Consider the following 26,778-nt stretch of genomic DNA (forward strand, 5'->3'; position numbering starts at 1 on the left):
GGGGGGGTGGGAACCACATTGAGACCCGATGGGTGTGAATTAACAAGTCTTAGTCACGAAATTATACCAGGGGGAATTATTTTAGTAGACATATTATCTTTGAGAAAAGAAAATAATCTAGAATATTAGATTGAAATTTTAGGCAAGGAAATTTAGATAATTATAAAAATTAAGTACATATTATTTGTTATTGCTATTTAAAACATAAAGTACAGTCTTGTTTTATGAACTGGTTTTATTGCTTTCTTTTAATATGCAAAATAATCATTTTGATACTTTGCCTCATGAACCAGCATTAATTTTTCTATAAGTTTTATGTTTTTATTTCAATCCTTCATTATGTTAAAGTATTTTAAATTAGACTTTCCATCTCCAAGTTAAATAATTCAATATCCATCCTACAGAACCAAAATATTAGTATCACATACCATCCAAAAAAAACTTAATTGTTTAAAAAATTGCTAAACAATTGTTAAACTTGTTCCATATTCAAAATTTCCCAGGTAAACCAGATTATATCTGACTTGGCCCAAGATCTAGTACAAGACCAGGCGTTGTATCTGGTTGTTATGTCCCTTAAGTTTTAAAAATCTGCAACAGACATTTTTTTTTTCTATTTACTAACTTAATAAAGACCTTACTTTAGAAAAAAAAATTGATAAGTTTTCTTCCATTGTTCTTTGGAAACACTCTCAACTGAGACAGTGCATGTTGAACTGAAGTGAACTGACAGGGATACAGGACATCATGCCTTGTGTGCTGGGCCATCGCATCATGGGGTCAGCAAAGTAAAGAGCCTGACATTTCAGCACTACGTTAGTAGGCCTAATTCAAACAACTATTTAATCAATTAGTTCTTCTAAATTTTCAGAGACTGGAGAGTACAAGATTTTTTCTTAATTTTTATTTCTTCTTTTTAGTTTTATATGACAATAGAATGTATTTTAACATATTGTACGTGCATGGAGTATAATTTCCCCTTCTTGTGGTTGTACATGATGCAGAATTACACTGGTTGTGTATTAATGTATGAACATATTGAATTATGTCTGATTCATTCTACTGAAATTTCTATTCCTATTCCTCCTCTCTTCCCTTCATTCCCTTTTGACTAATTCAGTGAATTTCTATTCTTCCTCCCTCTCCACCCATGTTTTGGTATTAGCAGCCGCATGTCAGAGAAAACATTCAGCCTTTGGTTTTTTGGGATGGCTTATTTCACTTAGCATGATAGTCTCCAGTTCCATCTATTTACTAGAAAATTCCATAATTTCATTCTTTTTATGGCTGAGTAGTATTCCATTCTGTATACATACCACATTTTTCTTTATCCATTCATCTATTGAAGGGCACCTAGGTTGGTTCCATAGTTTAGCTATTGTGAATTGAACTGCTATAAACATTGATGTGGCTGCATCACTATAGTATGCTGATTTTAAGTCGTTTGGGTATATGAAAGGAGTGGGATAACTGGGTCAAGTGGTGATTCCATTCCAAGTTTTTTGAGGAATCTCCATACTGCTTTCCAGAGTGGTTGCACCAGTTTGAAGTCCCACCATCAAATGGGACAGCAAAAAACTTGTATGAAATGTATGAGTATACTTTTTTCCCCACATCCTTGCCAATCTTTTGTTACTTGTATTCTTGAATTACCATTCTGACTGGAGTGAGATGAAATCTCAATGTGGTTTTAATTTGCACTTCTCTAAATTGCTAGAGATGTTGAACATTTTTCATATATTTGTTAACCATTTGTATTTCTTTTTCTGTGAAGTGCCTGTTTAGTTCCTTTGCCCATTTTCTGATTAAGTTATTATTTTTTGGTGGTAAGGTTTTTGAGTTCTTTATATATTTTGGATATTAATGCTCTAAGATGCAGGTGGCGAAGATTTTCTCCCATTCTGTAGGCTCTGTCTTGATGCTTTGGATTGTTTCCTTTGCTGTGAAGAAGCTTTTGAGTTTGATACCAACCCATTTATTGATTCTTGTTTTTACTTCTTGTACTTAAGGAGTCTCATTGAGGAATTTAAGCCAACATGATGGAGATTGGGGCCTACTCTTTCTTCTAGTAAGCACAGGGTCTCTGGTCTAATGCCAAGATCCTTGAACCACTTTGAAGTGATTTTTTGTGCAGGGTGAGAGATAGGGTTTTAATTTTATTTTGTTACACATGGATTTCCAATTTTCCCAGCACCATTTGTTTAAGAAGCTATCATTTCTCCAATGTATGTTTATAGCACCTTTGTCTAACATGAGATAACTGTTTTTATGTGTGTCGCCTCTGTTTTGTACCATTGGTCTTCATGTCTGTTTTGGTGGTAATACCATGGCATTTTTGTTACTATAGCTCTGTAGTATAGTTCAAGGACTGGTATTGTGATGCCTCAGCTTTGCCCTTCTTGCTAAGGATTGTTATGGCTATTCTGGTTTTCTTATTTTTCTGCATGAATTTCATGATTGCTTTTTCTAGTTCTATGAAGAATTTTATTGGAATTTTAATAGGTAATGCATTAAATATGTATAGCACTTTTGGTAGAATGGCCATTTTGACAATATTAAAATGCCTATGCAATAGCATGGGAGATCTTTCCATCTTTTGAGGTCTTCTTCAGCTTCTTTCTTTAGTCTCTCTAGTTTTCATTGTAGAGGTCTTTCACCTCTTTTGTTAGATTGATTCCCAAATATTTTTGAGGCTATTATGAATGGAATAGTTTTCCTAATTTCTCTTTCAGTTGATTCATCACTGATATATAGAAACATAATTGATTAATGTGTGTTAATTTTATATCCTGCTACTTTGCTGAATTCACTTATGAGTTCTAGAAGTTTTCTGGTGGAGGTTTTTAGGTCTTCTAAATATAGACTTATGTTGTCATAAAATTACGTTGTCATAAAATAATAATTTGAGTGATAATTTGAGTAGTTCTTTTCCTATTCTTATCCCTTTAATTTCTTTAATCTTTTTAATTGCTCTGGCTTAAGTTTCAAGGACTGTGTTGAATAGAAGTGGTGAAAGAGGGCATCCTTGTCTTGTTCCAGTTTTTAAAGGGAACACTTTCAATTTTTTTTCCATTTAAAATGATATCAGGCTTGGGGTAAAATTTGTAGCTTTTATAGTGTTGAGGTACTTTCCTAATATTCCTAGTTTTTCTAGTGAATGGATGCTATATTTTGTCAAAAGCTTTTTCTGCCTCTACTGAGATAAACATGTGATTCTTGTCTTTAAGTGTATTGATGTGATGAATTACATTTATTGATTTCTATATATTGAACCCAACTTGATCATGGTACACTGACTTTCCAATATGTTTTCGTATGCAATTTGTCAGAATTTTATTGGGAATTTTTGTATCTATGTTCATAAGGGATATTGGTTTGAAGTTTTTTTTTTTTTCCTTGAAGTGCCTTTGTCTGGTTTTGGTATCAGGATGATACTAGCTTCATAGAATGAGTTTGAAAGGATTCCCTCATTTTCTATTTATTGGAATAGTTTGAGGAGGATTTGAATTAATTCTTCTTCGAAGGTCTAGTAGAACCCAACTGAGAATCCATCTGATCCTGGGTTTTTCCTTGTTGGTAGGCTTTTGATAGTATCTTTAATTTCATTATTTGAAATTGATTTGTTTAAATTTGCTATGTCCTCCTGATTCAATTTGTGTAGTTCATATGTCTCTAGGAATTTGTTGGTGTCTTCAAGATTTTCTATTTAATTACAGTATAAATAATTTATTATTATTATCTGTATTTCAGTAGTCTCCATTGCAATATTTCATTTTTCATCACCAATTTTAGTAATTTGAGATTTCTCTCTCTTTTTCTTCATTAGTTTGGTTAAGGGTTTATCAATTTCATAAAACAACCACCTTTTTTGTCAATTTTTTGGATTTTTTTTTTGTGTATGTATGTTTCAATTCCATTGATTTTAGCTCTGATTTTAATTATTTCTTGTCTTCTACTGCTTTTGCTTTTGATTTATTCTTATTTTATTAGGGCTTTGACATGTAATATTAGGTTATTTATTTGTTGACATTCTATGCTTTTAATGAATGAATTCAATAAAATGAATTATCCTCTTAGAACTGCCTTCATTGTGTCCCAGAGATTTTGATAAGTTGTATTGGTATTCTCATTTCCCTATAAGTATTTTTTTAATTTCATCCATGATTTCTTCTACTATGGATTGGGGTCATTCAGTAGAGTATTATTTAGTCTCCAGGTTTTAGAGTAGCTTCTATTTCATTATCATTGATTTCTATTTTCATTTCATTATGATCTGATAGAATGCAAGTATTATCTCCATTTGTTTTGTAGTTGCTAAGAATTGCTTTGTGGCACATAATATGGTCTATTTTAGAAAAGGATCTATTGTGCTGCTGAGAAGAAAGTGTATTCAGTCATTGATGGATGGAATATTCTATATATGTCTGTTACATCTAAATTATTAATTGTAACTTTTAGTTCTACATCTTCTTTATTTAATTGCTGTTTAGATGATATAGCCTGTGGTGAGAGAGGTGTGTTATAGTCCCCAGTGGTATTATGTTGTGGTCTATTTGCTTCTTGAAATTGAGAATTGCTTATTTGATATACGTAGAAGCTTCATTATTTAGGGCATAAATATTTATGATTGTTGGTGTTGTATTGATGTATAATTCCCATAAGCAGTATGAAATCTCCTTCTTTGTCCCTTAACTTTGGCTTGAAGACTAGTTTATCTGATATTAGGATAGAAACCCCTGCTTGTTTATGAGATCCATGTGAATGATATTTTTTTCCCAGTCTGAATGTCCTTGCCTATCAGGTGAGTCTCTTGGAGACAGCATATTGTTGGGTCTTGTTTTTAATCCAATCTATTAGTCTGTGTCTTCAGATTGATGAGTTTAAGCCATTTACATTAAATGTTATATTGAGAAATGATTTTTATTCCCAGTCATTTTTATTTATTTATGGTTTTAAACTTTAATTAGTTTCTTCTTTGATTGACTAGTCATCTAGTGTAGTTCCCCCCTTTGGAGTCTACATTATTTTTTATTTATTTTTATGAGATATTTTATTGAGTATTTTATAGTGAAGGCTTTCTAGTTGTGAATTCTTTTAACTTTTATTTGTCATGGAAGGTTATTATTTCATCCTCAATTCTGAAGCTTAATTTGGGTGGGTATAGTATTCTTGATCGGCATTTTCTTTCAGAGCTTGGTATATATTCTTCCAAGACCTCCCGGCTTTGAGGGTCTGGGTTGAGAAATCTGCTGAAATCTGGATTGGATTCCCTCTAAATATGAAGTGTTTTTTTTTTTTCCTCTGGCAGCCTTTAAAATTGTATCCTTGTTCTGTGTGTCAGGCATTTTTATAATAATGTGCTTTGGAGTGGGTCTGTTATTATTTTGTGTATTTGGGGTCTTTCCTTTATCTGATTTTTCCATCTTGTTCTTTAGTTTTTGGAAAATTTTTAATATTATTTCACTGAAAAGATTGTGCATTCCTTTGGTTTGTGTTTCCCAGCCTTCATCTATTCTGATAAATCTTAAATTTGGTCTTTTCAGGTTATTCTATATTTCTTGGAAGTTTTGTTCATGGTCTCTTAACATCTATACTCTTTGCTCAACTTTATTAAGAAGATTGCCTGAAACTCTGTCTTCCAAGGGGGTCTAGTCTGTTGGTGATGCCCTCCATTAAATTTTTAACTTGTGGGGCTGGGGTTGTGGCTCAGTGGTAGTCACTTGCCTAGCATGCATAAGGCACTGAGTTTGATTCTCAGCATCACATACAAGTAAATAAAATAAAGGTCCATCAACAACTAAAAAAATTCTTTAAAAAATTAATTTGCTTTATTGATTCCTTCATTTAGAGGATTTCTGCTTGATTTTTTTTTTGAATTTTTTTCTGAATCTCTATCTCTTTATTGAAGTGATCTTTCACTTCCTATATTTTCTCTCCGATTTCACTGCTTAGATCATCCTTTACCTTGCAGATTAGTTTAACTATGTACATTCTAAACTCCTTCTCTAACATTTCTTCCACTCTAATGTAGATGAAGTCTATTATTGAAGTATCTTGGTTTGTTTGGTGCTTTTTCATAACGTTTGTGTGTCTACCCATCTAATAGTATGGCTCTGAGGCAGTGGAGATTCTACCCAGTGGACTTATAGTGTCCCGGAAGGTTTCTAGTACCTCACTGTTTAGGGGGAGACAAGTAATTACAACAACCAATGCAAACAGTATACTGCATTAAACCAAATCGTTTCTGCTATGACATCTATAGTTTTAATTGTCACAATAAACAGAAAAGATATAATCAATTGTTGCGTACAATAAAAAACAATAAGTTTGCAAAATGGTTTATAATTTGAATATTGGATAGAGAGAGAACAGAAGCGATATATGATGTGATGATTATCAGGGAGGAGGAGAAAAGGTGTAAAAAATTAAAGGAATAGTGAAAGAGGAGACAATAGAGATTGGCTATTAGCAGAAGAAAAGAGAGAATGATAATCAAGGGAAACAAATAAGTAAGAGAAAAAAAAAATATATATATGGTAAAAAAATTAAAAATAAATAAAAATTAAAGAATACAAAACAAAACTGAAATATACTAATCAAACTCCCTAGTCTTCAAAAAATGGATCCATGAATAATAACTGGTTTCAAAAATGCTAGAAATGAGGAAAAACAGCAAATATGAATATGTATAATGTCCAAGAATCCATTAAGGTGTAGTTAAACAGAGAAAAGGAAAAAGGAAAAAAAAATCAATGAAGGGTTAAAGAATTATTTCCATTGTAATTCAAAAGATTCTCAGCTTCCCTTCTCCAAAGGGTTAGGTGGGCTCCTCTGGAGTATGGTGCTAGCTCTACCCTCAGGGTGGGGTTGCTGAGTTTGATTTTCTCCTGGTCACTTGGGCACATTCTGTTATGCAGTGTGAATTTTCCAGGCACATATTTTAGGCTAATCTTGGGATTGCCAGTAATTGGCTCTCTAGCTGTCAGCTCCTGTGCTACCGTTGCAAAATGATTCTTTCCTCTGTCTTCCACACACACCTGGGACAAATGCAGATTCTTCCTCAGACAAGGATATTGTGCAGCATATCTTTCAGTTTAATCAGGCAGTGTCTTTAATCTCTAAATTCTCCGTACCCAGACACACCTAAGGCCTCCTAAAAATGTGCATTCCTTGATTCCCTCATTCTTCTACTTTGCTTGCAGAGGGACCGCTTTGGCTGGTGTACATTCTAATCACAGCTATAGCAGTGATTATGGCACTGGAAATTTCTTCCTTATTTTATTATATCCAACCCCTTGAGTCCCCAGTCTGCTTTTAATGATCATTATTAAATTCCAGTAAAGTCCCTTCCCTTTTAAATTTTTATTTATTTATTTATTTATTTTTTATTTAATGACCTTGTGGAGAAGCTGCCTATCTGCTTTCTTGGTTTCATGCCACAGAGCCACCAGAAAAGAGACTTTCCTCTTTTCCACCATCTTGAAAACCCCCATGATTTTCAAAGACAAGTGTCAGAGTTTGGAATTGTATATGCATTAGAAGGAGTTGGTTTTTTAATAATGACATGACAAAAATGTATTCAGATATAATCAGGCTTCGATTGGTTCCAGGTGAACTGGAGAAAGAAAAAAAAAAGGAGACTGGAAGATTGTCCAAATGCAACTGCAATTTATGACAGATGCAAGTTGTCAAATGCCTTATCATGTAAAGAGTAGGAATGGCAGAGAAGTGTTAGGAAGATGAATGGAGATAACTTTAACTATATTATATTTGAGATCATTTGTTTTAAAATTTTGTTGTGAATATCCTCCAAAATGCTTTCCTTTCAGATATCATGTGAGAGAACCCTTAGATTAACCCCAACTTCAAACCAACCTATCTCTAGAATCTAGTCCACTCCAGAATCACTGCAATGAGTCATAATGAATAATAATTCATCAAGTCACATTGTTTTTGTTTTCTAGTGCATATAAAAGATACAAAAGTTATGTTTACACTATAGTCTATTAAGTGTGCAATAGCATTATGTCTAAAAGCAATGTATAAATCTTAATTTAAAAATACTTTGTAACTAAAAGAGTGCTAACAATCATCTGAACTATTGAAAAAATGGCACCAATAGACTTGCTTGATGCAGGTTGCTACAGAACTTTAATTTGTTAAAAATTAATTATCTGTGAAGTGCAATAAAGTGAAGCACAATGAAACAAGGTATGTAATGAAGAAGTTATTCTTGTGTGTTCTTTCTTAATAGAAACTGGAAAACACGTTTATATTGTAAAATATTGGACTTTTTATTATATTAATAAAATATCAAACATTCTGAGCTAACAGTTAGATAATGTACTCTAAGTATAGATAATAACATTATAAATGCATGTATATTCAATTATTTTGATATATTTTATAATGACCCTTTAAAATCCAATATGATATATTTTATGATTTATGTGAATTGTTTTATGTAGATGTTAAGTACTTTAGTGACCAACTGGAAAAATATCACAAACAACACAAGGATGCACTGGCTCTAAAACCCACCAGAAATGTAGGATTGCTGCTCATAGACACCAAGCTGCTAAAAGAAAAATTAATTCCATCACCTTTGCGATGTTTGGAGGTAACTATGAACTAGGAAAAATTTTAATTATGGTGTCTACAATCATTTCTTGGTTTCAACAACAAAAGTAAAACAATTTTCTTGTATTGTAAAGATAGAAATGAATAGAAGACTACTTGTCATCCTTAATTTCTAAGAAAAATTTCATGTTTTTTCTATCACAAGCATAATCTGCTTATAGATTTAATAGAGAAGAGATCTGCAAATGTCAGACTAACCTCTTACTCCTATTTCTTTTTCTTTTGTGGGAATGTTTCAAGACTTCCAGGTAAGAGATACTACTGTTACATTTCACTGTCCTAGTAGCAATGCTGGTTGATTCTATGATATTGAGATCTAGTTTAAAGAATTATTTCCTTATTTGGAATATAGAATAATTCATACAAACATGACAATAAATTACTTTGGAGCCAGCATGTATCTGTATGTTCTCAAATGTCTCCAGGGAGACAAAGCTATAGAATAGAAATTGGAGAAATAAAAGGTCAATACAGTCTGCCTCTTGCTTTATACACAAGATTATCAAAATGCAACTACAATCATATGCCAGATGGAGACTGACAAACGCCTTAACCATTATGTAAGGAGCAGGAATGGCAAAGAAATGTGGGGAAGAAGAATGGAGCTCTTGAGTTTCAAAATTTTGTTGTCATTCTCAAAATGAGTGGAAGACAGTTGAGACACATTGTCTATGGCTGCTTTCTTGCTGTTAAGGGCAGAGTTGAATGGTTGCATCAGAGTTTGTATGTCTTGCAAATCCGAGATATTTACTATATGACCCTATGGAATATCCTTGCTGACTCTTTATGTAGGTAACAGAAGATAGAGCATTGGCTAAAATGCTGTGGACCTAAGTGCCAGTATGTTCTGTCATTAATTAGTTGTATGATATTGAATTTACTCCTAGGTCTTTACTTCTTCATCTGTTAAAAAAGAAAATGACTATACATATAATTAGAGAAAACTCAACTTTCACAAACATTTTTGAGCACTCGTATATATCAAACGAAGAAAATCAAACTCAAACTGTCTTAAGCAATCAGAAAATGTATGGGTTTATGCAATCAAACAGTCCAGGGATTAGGTAGACAATCAGGAGGTTTCATCTAATGGTCTGATATTACCATGGACCAAATTTCTTTCATTTTCCTTTCTGGGCTCTCAATGTATCATCTTCATACTAAGGTGAGCATTTTTTTTCAAATATTTGTTAAATGGTTGTTGAAAGCTCCTCAGGCCAATTATTTCCTTGTTTGTATACAAAAAGAAAGTAGAGATTTGGCTTCTGTGTACACATTCCTCTCAGCCGTGAACAAAAGTCCCAGGATCAGTTAAGGGAAGACATCCATCCTAATCCAATCAGCATGCTCCTGTTTGCCTAGAACACTCAGACCCTCTCTTTGTTCCTGAAGTAGAGATCAGTTTCTCCCAGACCATATAGCTACCACCCAACATGAAAGGAAAGAGAATAACGCTGGAGAGGGCAGCACAGAGCACACTACATAGAGCAAAGAAGCAGAAAGTACACTTGCAAGATTTGAGAGAATCTAGGGAAACTGTTTAGTAAGCTGTGCAGCCTATTTTGTCTAAAAATGATCTATAAAATCTGATCTTTTTGATTCATTTGACTAGCAGTGATTTAATGAGAAAAAATATTCCCTTCATATGTATTGCTATTTCCAAAACTCGACGATTTAGCAGATGTCCACTTAGGACTTATTTAAAATATATAACAAAGTAGAAATATTCATGTATTTATGATTCACATTTTCTTTCTCTTCTTAGGTGCTGAATTTTATGCTTCCTCGTTTAAGCAAGAAAAAAGTGGATGCCATTATCTCTGAGGCCCAAGATGCAGAGTATAAACTTGAATTTGTTCCAAGCACTACCATAGAATATGTTAACAGTTTAGTATTTCTTGATGAAATTCAGGAACGGGTGAGTTTATTATCTTACATAACTTAATATTCCTGTTCTTAAGTTAGGAAAACAGTATGTGTGATAAGAAAACTTGAGGGACTATGAGTCAGAACCACTGTCAAAATATCAGAAATACTTTCAAAGTAAAGGCACCCTACATTACAGCATTAATGCCCCTTACATTTATCAAACTCTTACTCCTAGTCAGGAATTTTGTTAATTTTTTTACATGTGCTAAATTTTTAATCCTCACAAAAACTTGAGAAGTATGAATAATTTTATCCTGATTCTACTGATGAGGAAACAGGGACTAAAATAGGTTATGCTGTCCAAAATCACAGAACTTGTATGTGGTAAAGCTGGAATTTTGACCACAAAACCAAAATTCTCAACCATGCTTTATTGCAATTCTAATTTTTGATAAATGGTAATAGAATGGTAACCAGATATTAGTCACAACAGAAGTCTTAATCCTTAATACCTAGCTGCATAATAGTCAGTAACCTTTCTATTAATAATGGACAAAGTTACAAACTCTGAACAACTTAAGTGGGAAGGTGGGAGCAGGGAGTAAAATGTATATATGGATACTGAAGTAATGCAAATGAAAGGGTCAGGCTCTCTCTCTCTCTCTCTCTCTCTCTCACTCACACACACACACACACACACACACCCTCACTCAAATCTTTTTGTCTGCCTTGCTTCTTTCTCCTACAAACTTGATTTACTTCTGTCAGTCTGTGGCAGGCAATCCAGCTTTTGACTTTAATAGTTGGTTTTTCAAAACTTTCATTCATAGCAGTTTGGCATTGAAATAGAAATAAATTACTTTCTTAAATGCCTGAAAATTGAAGAAGTATTATGAATAAATAATATAAACTGAATAAGTCATTAACAACTGGGCAGTTTGTAATGTATTATTAACAAAATTAACAGTAAAGTCTTTTTCTCATGCCTACAAAAGTAACAATCTTGTGTATCATTTTAAGAATATCATTTCTCCAAGGGACAGATAATTTTTTATTTTCCCCAGATGTGCTTTTACATCATCCTATGAGTCTACAGATGGCAAGCATTTATAATTATTTGTATTTATTAAGCTTTTTGGACAAATAAACAAAACCCAGGTAATTTATCTTAAGCCAAAATAGGGCTCTCATTTAAGAATTCAAATGTGTTTCATGGATCCCTTTCCTCTTCAAGAGCGTAATTAGATTTAGGAACTGATTAGAATCAGTACAGGTCAGCTTTAGGAATCCTAGTTAGTCTTCACTCTCCATCTCTTCTCTCTGCATTTCTCTTCTTCTCTATATCTCTTTGAAGGTCTGCTTCACTTCTCTTCCAATACAATCAGGCTGCTACTTCATCCTGTAGTAGCAAACATGGCCACCAGCAGCTCCCAAGTGACAGGTTGCAAGTCTAACAGCCACAAAAGAAGATAATTTATCCTTCCAATAGTGATTCTACTATCTAGTAAATGGATTTAGCCCCCATCCCGCTCCAATTTTATCAACTATGTTAGGGGAGGGTAAGATCATATCATAATCAAAGGCTTAGTGTGTTTCTAGAATAGGAAGTTGCTGTGTACAGAAAACAAGACTGTCCCATCTCCAGGAATTTATTCATGGTTTCTGGGTAGTATGTTTGGGAAGTAGCTTCCCTTAAGGAGATGCTCTTCATACACAGATAGCTTTTTTTGTAACTTCATTCATTCAGTCAGCAAATTTAGAGAACACTTACTTAGCAGAATACAAAGATTACAACAATAACTAAACCTGTTTTCAAGGAGATCAGAGTCTAGAATGAAAGTAGACAATTATGATACAATTAGTAGAGGTACAAGAAACAGTTGTAAGGACTAGGACTTTTTTAATCACTCTTGTCTATGGGTCACAGAAGACTTTGTGGAGGACAGCGTATTTAAGGTATGTGCTAAAATACACCAAACATTTAGCTAGGCATTTCAAGGAGAGAGAAAAAAAACAATAACAAAGACATGAGGCAAGATGACAAAAACAGGATTTGGGAACTGGGGAAGTGCTATGTAAACTGTGTGTTGCTAAAGCAGGAGAGAAGAAATGAATTCTAGAGAGGTTAAGTATAAGTGAAAGGACAACTGAATAAGAGGACAAGCAAAGAGTCTGAGATGACTCCTAGGTATCTTTCTATAGTTGATGGGCTGATAGTAGTATCATACCAGTACAGGCAGGTTAGGCTGCATAATACATTTCTGAGAGTAAAAGAGACACCATAAAGTATTATACCAGGACAATAAATATAAACCAAGACACTCCCAGGAAACCTGGATATATGCTTATCCAAAGTGTAAGAAATACAGGATGATTAACAGATCTTGGTGTAGAGAGATTTTTATTTATAACTTGTTTGAGATATTAGCCATTTTGTTGAAAGCAATCAAAACTAATATAGATAGCTTAGAAAGTGGGAATGTTTAATCTAAGTTTGCTTGGAAATCTTTTGGAATAAAAAGGAATGAATAGAGAGAGGCCTTTAAAAGGATAAGAACTAGAGTATAGAATAGCATAAGGAAACAGAAAAGGCCTCTCCTCCTTCTCTCATCTCTGTTCCTCTCTAGAACAGTGGTTCTCAAAGGTGATCTTTAAACTAGCAGCATTATTAGGACCTGGGAATTTGGTAGAAATACACATCTTGGACCCTACCCTAGATTTTCTGAATCAGAAATTCCAAAAGAGCTCGGCAATCTGTTTATTTTAATAAACTTTCCAAAGTCATTTCTGCCTAAGTTACAGGTTGAGAAATATTTCTCTAAAAGGCTCTCTGCAGTTATCTTCTTATGTTTTTTTTTTAATTTTTATTGTTGGTTGTTCAAAACATTACATAGTTCTTGATATATCATATTTCACACTTTGATTCAAGTGGGTTATGAACTCCCATTTTTACCCCGTATACAGATTGCAGAATCACATCAGTTACACATCCATTGATTTACATATTGCCATACTAGTGTCTGTTGTATTCTGCTGCCTTCTGCTTCCACCTGAAAGCATATGGCCTCTACCCACAACTATGCTGCTTAGTTCAGCTTATGGCTAGAGACTGAGTCAAATAATATGAACATGGCAGCTTCCTGCCTAACAAGGAAAACTTGGGGGCTGGGGCAATTGGAGGATTTCTCCCAAACTGGAGAATTTAGATAACATTGTGTTCTTTCTTGCCAGAAATTTAAGAGAAACAGGAAGTTTTTGCCCATAGAAGGTAGGACATCAAAATGAAGATGTTAAGTATCACTTGGATATAACAAAATAATTTAAACAATAGTGAACCTAGATCATGTTCTGAACTTATGCAGCCAGGAACAAAGACTGTCCATACCACAGGGGCTGTTCTGGGACTAATCACTGCTCAGCATACATGTCTGAAAACTAAGACATTAAAGCTGAACATTCCCACAGAATATATTTTCTTGAAAGACATTAAATATTAGCACTGCTTAATGCTGCTAAAGAAAAATGAAGAGAGGGGCAGAGGGAGAAAGAGAGAGAAATAACATTTCTATGTGCATTACTAACTTCTCAGCTCTGACCACTTACCTCCTGGTCCTGGTTTACCTGTGTTCCATAAATGACTGTATTTATCACCCAGCCAACTTCAGCCAATTTGATTGTAGTGTTAAAAACACAACTCCTCCTGTGCTGACCATTCACAGCTTGATGTTTATATTGCACAGTGGTTGTCTCCTATTAAAAAAACTTGAAGGGTAAAATAGAACTCTACTATTAATGAATAACCAATGTTTCCATTTAGATTGAAAGCCTGGAAGATGAAGGGAATGTAGTGGTTCAAATGTACAAGCTTATTGAACAGTATCAGATAGCTACACCTCCTGAAGACTTTGCTGTTTTTGCAACTATGAAGCCATCCATTATTGCTGTTCGGAATGCCATTGATAGAGCAGTGGGTGACAGAGAAACAAGCATTAAACAATTTTCTCTGCATTTGGGTAGAGATCTTGAAGATCTAAATGAAGAAGTGAATGAAATAAAGCTGCAAGCACAGGTAAGATAAAGAAGGATTTTTTTAATCTGAGAAAAGTTTGATTATTATAGTTTTTTTAAATTAAAATATAACTGAAAAATTGTATATATTTATAGTGTCTTACATGACATTTTGATACATGTACATAGTGTGAAATATATTAAATATATTAAGCTTATTAACCTGCCTATCACTTTATACATTTATTTTTTGTGGTAAGAACATTTAAAATCTACGCTTCAAACCATTTTGGAAATATACTTCACTTTACTTGATTTAAAATTTGTTTTTATTAACTGTCAACAATATCTTTGAGCTGCTATTTAAAGTGTTTCTGAACCTCTGTTTTTATATACCGAATAAATTCCAGACTATCACAAGAAAAGTCTATATGTAATATTGAATTTTCTAATCTTCCTAGCATTATTATTATTATTTTAAAGAGAAAGAGAGAGAGAGAGAGAGAGAGAGAGAGAGAGAGAATTTTTTTTTAATATTTATTTTTTAGTTTTCAGCAGACACAACATCTTTGTTTGTATGTGGTGCTAAGGATGGAACCCGGGCCGCAAGCATGCCAGGCGAGCCACATCCCCAGCCCGCATTATTATTTTTAAATGAGTGTTTTTATTACTTCTTCAAATATTTATAACTGTTTTCACAGTTTTAAAATTTGCTTAGCATATTAAATTAAATTAAATGATATCAAAGATTATTTGGTTAAATTGTATCAATTTTACTATAGAAAAGATTCAGAATTTAGAATAGATATCTAGATGACTCTTAACTAAAGTCTTCCTGAAAATAATCATTTTGTAATGATTTATTATTTTATTATTAGCACTGGCTAAATCTTACCACAGAATTATAAAACCATGTAAAGTTACAATAACAGTTTAAAAAATGGAAAACTCAATGTCCATCAACAGATGATTAATAAAGTACAAAAGAGATTAGTAAAATACATGAAGGTAATTCACTCAGAAATAAAATACAGATATTAAAGATTATAATATACACTTATACACATTGACATAGAAATAGTAAAGGCAGATAACATTGTGTTTTTCCTATTTATCAAGCTCTGTTTTAAGAACTTAACATTGTTTTTGGTTTTGTGTTGAAGAATATTTGTATTTTCTCAGATGAAAGTGTATATCAATGTAATAACTGTATACTTTAATGAATTATCAGAAAGTGAACACATCATGTATCTGCATCTCAGAATGTCAAGCACTATAGTCTTACTGTTACCTTTAATGCGCTCTCTCTCCTATTCATTAATTCTTTGTTCTATTCCAGAGGCAGATACTACCCTGAATTCTAATGTCATAAATAAGTTTTGCCTATTTCTGAACTTATGATTAACTAGAATCATACAGTATTTCTTTTACTTTATTTTTGGTATCTACCTGAGCTTTGTCCATGCTGTGTGGATATAGTTTATTCTAATTTTTTTGGCTATGTATTATTTCATCATATTTTACATTTTAATTATCCATTCCATGGTTGATGAACATTAGGATCATTTAAAGCTTTTGGGAAAGACGAATAATGCTCTAGAAGCATTCTCATATGTTTTTACATGTTTTAACTCATTTAATTCTCAAAACACCTATAGGTTTTATTAGTCACATTGTACAAGGAAGGAAATTAAGGTACAAGGAAGTTAAGTAATTTGCCCAGGATTGCACAGATAATAAATTATGGGAAAGGATTCAAGCTAAGGAAATCTGCTTTTAGTAGTTAATATTCTGTTGTTAAAACAGGAATGATTATCCTTGGTGCATGTAAATAGATAATTAGAAAGAGCAAACTCCCAGCACATGATTTGTTTGTAATCATGCATTTTAAATAGAATAATGTACATATACAAAAATGATAGCATGAGTTCCCCTAGCATGCTTCCTCTATTGAGGGTTTTAAATTAATTCACTGTCACTCTTGGACAAAGAAGTGTAACTTCATTCTTTCCATACATAATAGCATCTTTCTGTCAAGAACCCCAATCTTGCTAATGGAAGAAAATTGAGGAGAAACCTAAATGTGAAAATTCATGATAGAAATGTTTATTTTATTCTAACTTGGTCTCTTATATTTTAATTCAATTCATAATCCTTCAATTTAATTCAAATCATAATCCTTCCTATGGGACATCTCTTCATCCTTACCACCATTCCCTCCCACCTATTGCATTTCCTTATGGTAGATGGAAGGGATAGAAAGCTGGTCCTTATACTATCTTGTAGACCATAGCAATTTTCATTGCAGTGTGACTGGATTCAGCCTGGTTGCCCCACAAAACTCTTAACTAAGGGTCCTTCCTGTTTCTTTAAGCACCATGCTAGTCCATACTGCTGCAATTCTATTTATTCCTTTTTCTTAAAGAGTTAAATAAACTGTGACTATCTCATCCTGGCCTTAGACAGCTTCAGGTTCACCAATTCTTTCAAGAATTCCCATTACCAGAATCAAGACACACAAGAACTTCAGGATTCCCAACATATTACACCAGAGTTTCAACACAATTATCTTCTGCCTGGACACTTCCCTTAACTTTTTCTAATCTAGAGCACATTGTCATTTTGAATGTAGGGCCACACTGAACAAGAGATGGAATAACTAGCCTCCCTATACTAGGGCTATAATAGTTTCCAGACTTCTCCAATTTTCTTAGATTCTCCCAAACTTTAAGTTGTTTCTACTTTGTTCCTCAACTATTTCATTCTCATTACTGGATTTTCAACCCCAAAGTGTCAGTTAGAACACATGTCTTCTTATTTATTTATTTATTTATTTATACTGGGAATTGAACCCAGAGGTGCTTCAGCACTGAGCTACATCCCCAGCCCTTTTTGTTTTTTATTTTGAGACAGGGCATAAGTTGCTGAGGGTCTCCCTAAATTATTGAGGCTACCATGAAACTCGTGATCCTCCTGACAGCCTACAAAGTTGCTGGGTTTATAGGCATACACTACCATTCCTGGCATGTCTTAACACTTATATTCTTAATTTTCTTTCTCTTTATGGTATGTGTGTGTGTATGTGTGTGTGTGTGTGTGTGTGTGTGTGTTTCCTTCCACAGTTCCTGGCTCATAACTTCCTTATCCCTTGTTGTTTCCTAAATAACTAGAACACTGAAGTTAATATTTGCTCTTTTGTTCTTGGTTCCTGAAGGTGCTTTGGTAAACTTCAGAGGATCAGGGGAAAGACAATCTTTTGTTATAATGTTGAGGCACTTTAGGCTTCAGAAGAATTCCTCAGAAAGAAAAATACGTTCACCAAATTTCTGCCATCCTTTCACCTGCTCCTTTTTTCCTCAAGGCAGACCATAGAAACTATTATTTCTCTTCCCCAAGACAGGCTGTAGAAACTAAAAGTGTTCTCTATAATCCTTCTCCACATTTCTATCTTGGAGCTAGCCATAAAGAAATTCCCTGATAGTAGATCATAGCACCTCCATTTCAGAAGGAGTTCCGCCTCATAGCTGATAGGAAGGAATGCTGTTTAGAGAGGTTAAGAAAAATTTGGGTGGACATGCCCTTTTTCCCTGTGCAATCTATTAGCATTAGATTTTTTTTTCCAATCACATTTCAATACAGTTGTCCATGCTTCAATCATGCTTATGCAATAAAATCTCCGTAAAATCCTGAAAGTACAGGTTTGCAGAGCTTCCAGATAGCTAAACATCTGAAGGTCCTGGAGGGTGATAACCTAGGGAGGACATGGAAGTTCCTTGTACCTTCTTCCATACCTCACCCTATGAATTTCTTCATCTGTATGCATTGTAAAAAAAACGTATAATAAACTGGTAAACCCAATCAGGTATGTCCTTAAGTTTTGTGAACGAGTCTTGTAAACTAATCCAACCTAGGGAGGGAATCATGGGAACACCAATTTATAGCCAAAAGCACATGTCAAAAAACCTGGGGGTTGCAATTGGCATCTGAAGAGGGGAAATTATGGAGACTTAGCCCTCAACCTGTGGGCTAACTCCGGAGTTGAATTGGAGGATACTTAGCTGGGGTCTGATACAGACTTGATTGGTCACTTTGGTGTGTAGGTAATCCCACCCCACGCCCCTGAAACACACATATCTGGTTTCAGAAAAAAATGTTGGGAGAGTACAATAGGAATAACTGAGTTTGTTTTTCCTTACTGTCCTCAGACTCTTCGGAATTCAAAGGGCTTTCCTTTTATTTATTGTACACTGGGAATTTTTCTTATGTCCTTTTTTCTTCTCTTTTTTGTTACGTTCACCTCTCCTTTTTTGAAGTTATATTGGGTAAAGAAATGTAGGAAATAAAAGCAGATGATGAAGAATACATTAGGTAACCATGTCAACATTTTACAATATATATGCTTTCCCTTAATATTCAGGAAAAGCATTTGTCTTTAACATGGTTTCTGACACTCAGAAAAAAGAATTAAGAAAAAAATTTCTAATCATTATTAATCTTTTTAAATCATATTTAATCTTTATTAATTAATTTAATTTAATTGTTCTGCCTCAAAAAATAGTCATTACTAACCAAAATTTATCTTAATTTTATAGGATCCACAGATTTTGGATATAAACACTGATCAAGAAAAAATAAAGAATATTTTAAGTGATCTACAAAGTGTTCTAGATGATCTTCAAAAACGTGCCTTTCAATATAAATCCTACCAGAAGAATTTCAAGGTAATGACAATTCTGTATATCTGTTTCTAAAATGTGTGCATAGAAATAGTACACGTAACAATGTGATCATAAACACTTTGTGTTTGGTCAACTATGTGTTAGTTGTTATGCTACAGTGTCAGTTACAAAATTTGATATGTTTCTGCCTTTTAAATATATATATATATATATATATCCCCAATAGATAATATATCTTTGTTATTAAAAAGTGATTGTAGAAGATGGCAGCGAGGGGAGTGCATTGCCCCCGTGTGCCGCTTCACTGTGTGGGAGTATGACAAGTCAGGACGGCTAAAGGATATCTTGTTAGGAATTTCCAGCAATAGTGGGGTGCTCCGGAACCTGGAGGAAGGATTTCCATCGCACGAGGATCGGCTACGGGGACTCAAACGCGAGAGGTTTGTCGCACGGAGGGTAACACTGCTTATTCAGCAAATCGCCCCGCGGCTAGAGTCTGCAGCGCGCGCTGGGATAGAGACGCAGGGTTACAGCGCTGCAGTTTCTGCCAGCCGTGCAAGCACCGTACTCAGGGCTGAATTCTGGGTTCGAGACGGGGGAAGGAAGCGGTCCATCTCGGTTCTCCACACCGGTCAGACCACAGAGGAGGCCAGCAGCCACCATGTTGGTAAACTGACGTCACCTTCCCTGTTTTCGACTGACCGCAGCTCATTCAGCCATAGATCAGGTAATTTCAGGCTGCAATTCGCCTGCGGCTTGCAGACAGATTGCTAGGGTTCAGTGCCTGGGTGCTTCTTAGAACCTGATCTTATCGGAGCGAACACCGAGCGCGGGGCGGCCGAGTTCCGGCTCCCGGAACCGTCCCGGAACCGCCCTGGCCCAGGGCCGCGGAGCCTGCGGAGGCTGCTTCTTGGACCCTGCTCCTATCAGAGCATACAACAAGCACTAAGCAGCCGAATTCCGGCTCCCGGAACTGAGCCCGCGGGGACTGCTTCTTGGAGCTTACACTTATAGGAGCTTACACCGAGCACGGAGCGGCCGAGTTCCGGCTCCCGGAACTTCCCTGGCCCGGGGCTAGGAGCCCGCGGAAACTGCTTCTCGGTCCGGGTCCTGCTGAGGGCCGGTCAGGACTCACCCGTTGCTTTGGTTGCCCGGCAAGGGGAACGAAATGCTGCCATTCGCATAGGATACCAACATGGCAGAGATCTGATGTCAGCAGAAAGCGGCGGAGGAGAGAACTTCATCAATTCCAGCGGTGACATAAGCAGTTGGTCTCCTGGTAGGGGGGGTGAGGCACAGTCACCCGAGTCTCCTCAATTTGTCGTTGAGCCAGAGGGGAGAAGCCGGGCCGCCGCCAGCGCCCGGAGCAGGCCCAGCGGCTCGCCAGCGTGGTGACCGCGTGACCCCAATTGGAGAGGGGGCGGAGCGGAGCCGCCACTCGCACCCGCAAGGTGGGCAGACCCGCGACCCAGTGGTACATGGGCGTGGTAGGAGGGGCAGGGCAGAGCCGCCGTTCGCGCTTGCAAGGTAAACAGACCTGTGACAGCCGGGCGGGTCAGGCCCAGTGGCCTGCCAGTGTGGTACACATGTCACCCCAACTGGAGTAGGGGCAGAGCAGATCCTTCTCCCACGCCCGGATCAGGCCCTGCCGGTGTGGTGGTCACGTGACCCCAATTGGAGTGGGGGCGGAGCGGAACCGCCACCCGTGCCCGCAGGGTGAGCAGACCAGTGATCAAACTGCAGATCAGACCCAGGGGTCCGCAGGCGTGGTAGGAGGGGCAGGGCAGATCCGCTGCCCGCGCCTCCAAGGTAGGCAGACCTACAACAGACCGGCGGATCAGGCCCAGGAGCCTGCCGGCGTGGTACAAACACCACCCTAATTGGAGTAGTGGCAGAGCAGAGTCGCCGCCCGTGCCAGGAACAGGCCCAGCGTCCTGCAGGCGGGGTAGTCACGACACCCCAATTGGAGTAGGGGCAGAGCAGAGCCTCCACCCGTGCCCGAAAGGTGGGCAGATCTGCGACCGACCAGCGGGACAGGCCCAGTGGCCTGCCGGTACGACAGACACGTCACCCCATTTGGAGTAGGGGCAGAGTAGAGCCGCCGCCCGCGCCTGCAGGGTAGGCAAACCTGCAACCGACCGGCGGATCAGGCCCGGTGGCCTGCCGGCGTGGTACACTCGTCACCCCAATTGGAGTAGGGGCAGAACAGAGCCGCCGCCAGCGCCCAGAACAGGCCCAGTGACCTGCCGGCGTGGTAGCCACGACACCCCAATTGGAATAAGGAGAGAGCAGAGCCGCCGCCCGCACCTGCAGGAAAGATACGCAAGCAGTATGAAAAGACAAGGAAAGAAAGGACCACAAGCAATGCAGGTCAACGCAACTTTAGAAGAGGTAACAGCTGCAGCAGATGGAATGTCAGATAAAGAATTCAGGATATACATGCTTCAGATGATCTGGAGTATCAAGGAAGACATTAAACAGCAAAATCAGACAATGAAAGATCACTTCGACAATGAATTACGCAAACAAATCCAGGAAGCAAAGGATCAACTATACAGGGAGATAGAGGTTATAAAAAACAAACAAACAGAAATCCTAGAAATGCAGGAAGCAATAAACCAACTTAAAAACTCAATGGAGAATACTACCAGCAGAGTAGAACACTTAGAAGATAGAACATCAGACAATGAAGACAAAGTATTTCAACTGGAAAAGAACATAGACAGCTCAGCAAGACTGTTAAGAAACCATGAGCAGAACATCCAAGAAATATGGGATAACATTAAGAGACCAAACTTAAGAGTCATTGGGATACAGGAAGGTACAGAGCTCCAAACCAAAGGAATGAGCAATCTATTCAATGAAATAATACGAGAAAACTTCCCAGACTTGAAGAATGAGACAGAATCCCAAATCCTAGAAGCCTACAGGACGCCGAATGTGCAAAATCATAAGAGATCCACACCTAGACACATTATAATGAAGATGCCCAACATACAGAATAAGGAGAGAATTTTAAAAGCTACAAGAGAAAGGAAGCAGATTACATTTAGGGGTAAGCCAATCAGGATAACAGCTGATCTTTCAACACAGACTCTGAAAGCTAGAAGATCCTGGAATAACATATTTCAAACACTGAAAGAAAATGGGTTCCAACCAAGAATTGTGTATCCAGCGAAATTAAGCTTCAGGATGGAAGATGAAATTAAAACCTTCCACGATAAACAAAAGTTAAAAGAATTTGCAGCTAGAAAACCATCTCTTCAAAACATCCTCGGCAAAACATTACAGGAAGAGGAAATGGAAAATAACAATGAAAACCAACAGTGGGAGGTAGGACAGTAAAGGGGGGGGAAATAATCAAAGAGGAAAACAAACCATGTTTAGTAACAGAAATAAACAAATATGGCTGGAAGAACAACCCATATCTCAATAATAACCCTAAATGTTAATGGCTTAAACTCACCAATTAAGAGACACAGGCTAGTAGAATGGATCACAAAACAAGACCCAACAATATGCTGCCTACAGGAGACGCATTTGATAGGAAAAGACATACATAGGCTGAAGGTGAAAGGTTGGGAAAAATCATATCACTCATATGGACTTCGGAAACAAGCAGGAGTGTCCATACTCATATCAAATAAAATAGATTTCAAGCCAAAGTTAATCAAAAGGGATAAAGAGGGACACTACATACTGCTTAAGGGAACCATACACCAACAAGACATAACAATCATAAATATTTATGCCCCAAACAATGGTGCAGCTATGTTCGTCAAACAAACTCTTCTCAAGTTCAAGAGTCTAATAGACCACCATACCATAATCATGGGAGACTTCAACACACCTCTCTCGCCACTGGACAGATCTTCCAAACAAAAGTTGAATAAGGAAACTATAGAACTCAATAACACTATTAATAACCTAGACCTAATTGACATATATAGAGTATACCACCCAACATCAAGCAGTTACACTTTTTTCTCAGCAGCACATGGATCCTTCTCAAAAATAGATCATATATTATGTCACAGGGCAACTCTTAGACAATATAAAGGAGTAGAGATAATACCATGCATCTTATCTGATCATAATGGAATGAAACTGAAAATCAACGATAAAAGAAGGAAGGAAAAAGCATACATCACTTGGAGAATGAACAATAGGTTACTGAATGATCAATGGGTTATAGAAGACATCAAGGAGGAAATTAAAAAATTCTTAGAGATAAATGAAAACACAGACACAACATATCGGAATCTATGGGACACATTGAAAGCAGTTCTAAGAGGAAAATTCATTGCTTGGAGTTCATTCCTTAAAAAAAGAAAAAACCAACAAATAAATGATCTCATACTTCATCTCAAAATCCTAGAAAAAGAAGAGCAAAACAACAGCAAAAGAAGTAGAAGGCAAGAAATAATTAAAATCAGAGCTGAAATTAATGAAATCGAAACAAAAGAAACAATTGAAAAAATTGACAAAACTAAAAGTTGGTTCTTTGAAAAAATAAACAAAATCGACAGACCCTTAGCCATGCTAGCGAAGAGAAGAAGAGAGAGAACTCAAATTACTAGCATACGGGATGAAAAAGGCAATATCACAACAGACACTTCAGAAATACAGAAGATAATCAAAAACTATTTTGAATCCTTATACTCCAATAAATTAGAAGATAGTGAAGGCATAGATAAATTTCTTAAGTCATATGATCTGCCCAGATTGAGTCAGGAGGATATAGACAACCTAAACAGACCAATATCAATTGAGGAAATAGAAGAAACCATCAAAAGACTACCAACTAAGAAAAGCCCAGGACCGGATGGGTATACAGCAGAATTTTACAAAACCTTTAAAGAAGAACTAATACCAATACTTTTCAAGCTACTTCAGGAAATAGAAAAGGAGGGAGAACTTCCAAATTCATTCTATGAGGCCAACATCACCCTGATACCTAAACCAGACAAAGACACTTCAAAGAAAGAAAACTACAGACCAATATCTCTAATGAACCTAGATGCAAAAATCCTCAATAAAATTCTGGCGAATCGGATACAAAAACATATCAAAAAAATTGTGCACCATGATCAAGTAGGATTCATCCCTGGGATGCAAGGCTGGTTCAATATACGGAAATCAATAAATGTTATTCACCACATCAATAGACTTAAAAATAAGAACCATATGATCATCTCGATAGATGCGGAAAAAGCATTCGACAAAGTACAGCATCCCTTTATGTTCAAAACTCTAGAAAAACTAGGGATAACAGGAACATACCTCAATATTGTAAAAGCAATCTATGCTAAGCCTCAGGCTAGCATCATTCTGAATGGAGAAAAACTGAAGGCATTCCCTCTAAAATCTGGAACAAGACAGGGATGCCCTCTCTCTCCACTTCTGTTCAACATAGTTCTCGAAACACTGGCCAGAGCAATTAGACAGACGAAAGAAATTAAAGGCATCAAAATAGGAAAAGAAGAACTTAAATTATCACTATTTGCAGATGATATGATTCTATACCTAGCAGACCCAAAAGGCTCTACAAAGAAACTATTAGAGCTAATAAATGAATTCAGCAAAGTGGCAGGATATAAAATCAACACGCATAAATCAAAGGCATTCCTGTATATCAGCGACAAATCCTCTGAAATGGAAATGAGGACAACCACTCCATTCACAATATCTTCAAAAAAAATAAAATACTTGGGAATCAACCTAACAAAAGAGGTGAAAGACTTATACAATGAAAACTACAGAACCCTAAAGAGAGAAATAGAAGAAGATCTTAGAAGATGGAAAAATATACCCTGTTCATGGATAGGCAGAACTAACATCATCAAAATGGCGATATTACCAAAAGTTCTCTATAGGTTTAATGCAATGCCAATCAAAATCCCAACGGCATTTCTTGTAGAAATAGAGAAAGCAATCATGAAATTCATATGGAAAAATAAAAGACCCAGAATAGCAAAAACAATGCTAAGCAGGAAGTGTGAATCAGGCGGTATAGCGATACCAGACTTCAAACTATACTACAGAGCAATAGTAACAAAAACAGCATGGTACTGGTACCAAAACAGGCGGGTGGACCAATGGTACAGAATAGAGGACACAGAAACCAATCCACAAAACTACAACTATCTTATATTTGATAAAGGGGCTAAAAGCATGCAATGGAGGAAGGATAGCATCTTCAACAAATGGTGCTGGGAAAACTGGAAATCCATATGCAACAAAATGAAACTGAATCCCTTTCTCTCGCCATGCACAAAAGTGAATTCAAAATGGATCAAGGAGCTTGATATCAAATCAGAGACACGCCGTCTGATAGAAGAAAAAGTTGGCTACGATCTACATACTGTGGGGTCGGGCTCCAAATTCCTCAATAGGACACCCATAGCACAAAAGTTAATAACTAGAATCAACAAATGGGACTTACTCAAACTAAAAAGTTTTTTCTCAGCAAAAGAAACAATAAGAGAGGTAAATAGGGAGCCTACACCCTGGGAACAAATCTTTACTCCTCACACTTCAGATAGAGCCCTAATATCCAGAGTATACAAAGAACTCAAAAAATTAGACAATAAGAGAACAAACAACCCAATCAACAAATGGGCCAAGGACCTGAACAGACACTTCTCAGAGGAGGACATACAGTCAATCAACAAGTACATGAAAAAATGCTCACCATCTCTAGCTGTCAGAGAAATGCAAATCAAAACCACCCTAAGATACCATCTCACTCCAGTAAGATTGGCAGCCATTAGGAAGTCAAACAACAACAAGTGCTGGCGAGGATGTGGGGAAAAGGGTACACTTGTACATTGCTGGTGGGACTGCAGATTGGTGCAGCCAATTTGGAAAGCAGTATGGAGATTTCTTGGAAAGCTGGGAATGGAGCCACCATTTGACCCAGCTATTCCCCTTCTTGGTCTATTCCCTAAAGACCTAAAAAGAGCATGCTACAGGGACACTGCTACATCGATGTTCATAGCAGCACAATTCACAATAGCAAGACTGTGGAACCAACCTAGATGCCCTTCAATAGACGAATGGATAAAAAAAATGTGGCATTTATACACAATGGAGTATTACTCTGCATTAAAAAATGACAAAATCATAGAATTTGCAGGGAAATGGATGGCATTAGAGCAGATTATGCTAAGTGAAGCTAGCCAATCCCTAAAAAACAAATGCCAAATGTCTTCTTTGATATAAGGAGAGTAACTAAGATCAGAGTAGGGACGAAGAGCAGGAGAAGAAGATTAACATTTAACAGGGATGAGAGGTGGGAGGGAAAGGGAGAGAGAAGGGAAATTGCATGGTAATGGAAGGAGACCCTCAGGGTTATACAGTGGAGGGGGTAGAGAGAGAGGAGGGGAGGGGAGGGGAGAGGTGGGGAGGGGGGAGGGTGGAGGATGGGAAAGGCAGCGGAGCACAACAGACACTAGTATGGCAATATGTAAATCAATGTATGTGTAACTGATGTGATTCTGCAATCTGTGTATGGGGTGAAGGTGGGAGTTCATAACTCACTTGAATCAAAGTGTGGAATATGATATGTGAAGAAATTTGT

At 36.6% G+C, this 26,778-nt stretch overlaps 1 protein-coding gene across 21 annotated transcripts in view; it reads left to right on the forward strand.

Annotated features, from left to right (window-relative positions):
* Positions 1-26,778, forward strand: part of Dnah6 (dynein axonemal heavy chain 6) — a 284,182-nt gene that overhangs the window by 50,220 nt on the left and 207,184 nt on the right. For all 21 annotated transcript variants that reach the window (XR_007342085.1, XR_007342086.1, XR_007342087.1 and 18 more), the window contains 4 exons: positions 8,469-8,620; positions 10,406-10,558; positions 14,327-14,578; positions 19,110-19,238. Coding sequence is in view for 18 of the 21 variants with exons in the window: in XM_015499875.2 (XP_015355361.1) it covers positions 8,469-8,620; positions 10,406-10,558; positions 14,327-14,578; positions 19,110-19,238 (686 nt within the window). In the remaining 3 variants the exon portion in view is untranslated. The remainder of the gene's footprint in view (positions 1-8,468; positions 8,621-10,405; positions 10,559-14,326; positions 14,579-19,109; positions 19,239-26,778) is intronic.

Source organism: Marmota marmota, unplaced genomic scaffold (assembly GCF_001458135.2).
Source record: "Marmota marmota marmota unplaced genomic scaffold, marMar, whole genome shotgun sequence".
Lineage (NCBI taxonomy): Eukaryota > Metazoa > Chordata > Mammalia > Rodentia > Sciuridae > Marmota > Marmota marmota.